The sequence below is a fragment of the Rhipicephalus sanguineus genome, chromosome 10, assembly GCF_013339695.2.
Source record: "Rhipicephalus sanguineus isolate Rsan-2018 chromosome 10, BIME_Rsan_1.4, whole genome shotgun sequence".
NCBI lineage: Eukaryota > Metazoa > Arthropoda > Arachnida > Ixodida > Ixodidae > Rhipicephalus > Rhipicephalus sanguineus.
Window position 1 is genome coordinate 18338810 of NC_051185.1, and position 3700 is coordinate 18342509.

Genomic DNA, 3700 nt, shown 5'->3' on the forward strand with positions numbered 1-3700 from the left:
GTAAAATGGAACAAATGGCGGATTTTAGTGACGTCACTCTCAAGTGCAACGTTAAAAAAATGAATGAATATAGCCAAATCGTCGCACACTTATCGCTTATCCTCTTATCCACTTCACATTTCTATCTGGCGAGCGAGCTTCGCACGACACACATGTTGCTAGCGCCATTCGTAACAGCGGAAGAAAAAAAAAGGCTAGTAGAGATAAGGTAAAGCCGGTAAAACACCGGCTCCCCTGTCCTCCTCGCCGCTGTAAGCGCCGTATATATCCTCATCGTTCAGCCACCTCGGATTAGTGCACGTAGATCGCGTACGCGTGTCGGTTGCCGAGCAGGTCAAAGATGGGCGCGTCTATTTTATCCGTAGTTTTACTAGCCGTGATTCTTCTCTCGGATTCCGTCGTCATCGGCGGCGGGCGGCGCACGGAATTCGGACACGCAAAGGACGTCGACGCCGCGGCAGTATCGTCCAACCAAGGAAGAACTTTCCTGAACTTCGACAGTTCCCCGTCCCTGACACACCTCGAGTTCAACGGCGGGTCTTCTTCCAACTTACACAGGGATGACGTCCACGGCGGCGGCGGCGACCCCGCCGCCGTCTTCCCCCCTTCCAGGCCGCACGACACGGGTTCTTTGATGGGCGATTACGACTACGCCACGTACGACCAGAGTAACTATCCCCAGTGGCATCAGGTCCATCTTGTTTCCTCCGAACACGACGAGAACGCGGCACAACCTTTCTGGTCTGCTTTGGGCCAGCAGCAGCCAATGCCAACGCAGCAACCTCCGGGAGTTCACTCGACGAAGTTCCATCCCACCCACTCGTTCTTCGGGAGCATGTTTATGAAGGGTTCGTCAAACGCTGGGGCTCTTGGAACCACGCCGCCTGCAGCGACCGAAAATCGTCCTGGCTCTACAGTCGACACGAGTTCGAAAAACAGTACCACAACACCCGTGGTACCTGAGCGGGCAACTGTTCCGACGTCCGTCAAACCAGACGTTCACGGGGACCGCGATAACAAGGCACTGCAGAACGGTGCTGCGTTTGCGACTACGGCGACCGAGTCTCTAGTCCAGCAAACCGTCGGCATCACTGCGGCTACAACCACGGGTTCACCACCGACGTTCGGTAAGTTGGTTGAAGCATCGGCAACTCCCGGAGTTCGTCCAGCTGGCTCGTCATTTCTCCGGGCGACCTCGAGCCCAGTTGACGTCACCACTCGAAACGCTTCGGAACCGTCCACTGAACCCGACGTGATACGAGGGGCGGCCCCAGCTGTCACGCCGGCCGTTTCGACGGTTGCCACCGTGGCTTCGAGAGGGCCCGCTGATCGTCCAACCACTGCTGATTTCCATGGAAACGAAGCTTTCAAGCACACGACGAAACGTGCGACGCCAACTGCAGCAACTGGTACCAGCGGTACCACGTCTTTGACTGTTCCGGCTCCCGCGGCTACGGATATCCTTCCTCGCCAGGCCGTCGCAGAAACTGTTCCACCCCCGGAGCATTCCGGTACTGTCGCACACCTTGCCACTCCACCAGCTGGAGCCAACCAAGTCGTCGAGACCACTACTGGGCGCACGTTCACAAACGTTAAAACCGCAACCCCTCCTGCCCACCTGCAGACGTCTGCCAGCGAAACTGAGACCGCAGCTATGGGGCCCGTCAGGACTACGCCTTCTGACAGGACATCGTCGAAGACTGCACCATCTACACTTTCTGAAACCACGAAGCAGCCGTCTGAGTTCGCAACGTCCCAGCGAGGGACTCTAACCACGGTTCAAGACCTCCACAGACACGAGGCTCAAGACCTTACGACTACGCAGGCCACTACGACTTCTTCCGCAGTCTCGGAAGTCGCCGGGCTGTCTGGTCGTCTCGAGACCACCACCAACGCTGCGCCTGCCACGAGCACTCCCCTCGACGACCCGTCGCAGAACCACACCGCTGTGGCTTCGACCCGAGCTGGTGTAGAAGACGGCAACGACACTTCTACACAATCTCAAATATCTGTCGAGTTCTCGACGTCACACTCAACTTTACCAGCGGTCGCTGCCGGTTTGCGTCGACTGAAAACTACCACAAGCCCCAACACACTACAGCCAGAGCCTACGCAGGCCGTTCCGACCGTAGTACAGGGAACGGAAGAAACGCCAGCGAAGAATGCCTCGTTCCAACAAACCCTTCCGCCTAAGCGACCCGCTAGTCCCGTGACGACCGTGAAACCTGAAGTCACGGCCGACGCCTACGTCAGACCGATAACTCAGCACGGCCCTCACGAGTTCGTGCCTCAGCGCCACAGGGACGTGGAGGATTACTTCTACCACCGCCACCAGATGGGCCACATTGAGGACGACGACCAACTGCGCCAGAGTCAGTGCGGCAGGTGCCAGCGCCGGCTTCACTACTGCGTGCAGAAGTGCTTCACGCACCACAGCTGTGAGGCTGAGACAAATCCAGGTAAGCGTGTGCCTTCTGGCAAGTCTAGTTTAACACTGAGACACATGCACGTAATCTTTTATTGACGGCATTGGTTATGTAATTTTCTACTGCAAAGTAGAAGCCTAAGAAGTAGCAAAACAGACGAGGCATGCGCAGTGTCAATCTGAAACATGCAGTCTGTATTTAGCTCTGTATCGCTATGACCACATTCCTACCTTCCCTTCTAGTAATGTTCCATTCTTTCTTATCAAATGCATTGTGGCTGTCGGACGCACCGCTTAATTATGAACTGAAGTGAACATTGCTACTTCGCTCGAACAGCGTAGAAATGAAAAAAAAAAGAAACGGGAAGTCTTTATTGACATCACGTGGTAATACTTGTCCTACTGTGGTACGTGGTCTACGCTAACGGTGTTCGCGTTCTTCGCACGGCAGCTCTGTGATAGTCCGTTGCGCCTGCTAATCTTTAGAGCCAGTAATGTACTCTTTTTCTATTTCTTGTCGCTACCCGACAACTTTCTGTCCAGTCCAGGGCTTCTCGCATAACCAATGGCTCGAACAGAAAAAGATCTGCTTCTGAAGTGACCTTCGTGTTTCTCTCCGCAGAGCTCACCTGTCCACGGATCAACGCCCCGTGCATGCCTCCTTACAAGCACGAAGTGGACCAGTGTCGTCACAGCGCAGACTGCGAGAGCGCCAACCACCTCTGCTGCCTGGTCGGCTGCTCGCGTCGCTGCGTGCACGGTGTGCCTACCTACAGGCAGCACTAGGAGGCCCTGCAGTACACTTCTTCAACCACGTCACCAACCTTCAACCGTAGGCGTTCGAGTTTACGTGCACTCATTACATAAACTCGATGATCTTAAATTGCGACGACTAACGTACTATCACGTGCTTGATATAAAAGGGCCCTGCGCTATGTGTCGCAGGCGTTTTACTCGCTTTTCAATGAATAAAATGTTTTATCCGCGCTGTCTAAATTTCTCTTGCCTATCTTGTTCGCCGGTATGCGACGTTGCCGAGCGAATCTTTTCATCTCATCAGAGCCAGACACTGAGGCGATAACGAAAATTTTGTGGTGACGCGCTATCTGCGCAAGACGGGTCACAGATATTGTGATCTCGTATTATATACATGGCTTGCACTGACTTCATAAACCAGTGTTCGAGCGCCGGCATGGTGGGGGGGGGGCATTAATGTAATCGGGACTTTCGTCATTCATGCAAAGAGACGGGTAACGTTCGAGCAGGTTAATCAAA

At 54.3% G+C, this 3700-nt stretch overlaps 1 protein-coding gene across 1 annotated transcript; it reads left to right on the forward strand.

Moving 5' to 3' along the window:
• Positions 1 to 281: 281 nt before the first annotated feature.
• Positions 282 to 3421, forward strand: LOC119407169 (mucin-5AC). Its single transcript, XM_037674042.2, has 2 exons — positions 282 to 2459; positions 3048 to 3421. Exons 1-2 carry the CDS (start codon positions 341 to 343, stop codon positions 3209 to 3211), a joined length of 2283 nt encoding a protein of 760 aa, XP_037529970.1. The 5' UTR covers positions 282 to 340; the 3' UTR covers positions 3212 to 3421.
• The last annotated feature ends 279 nt before the right edge of the window (positions 3422 to 3700 follow it).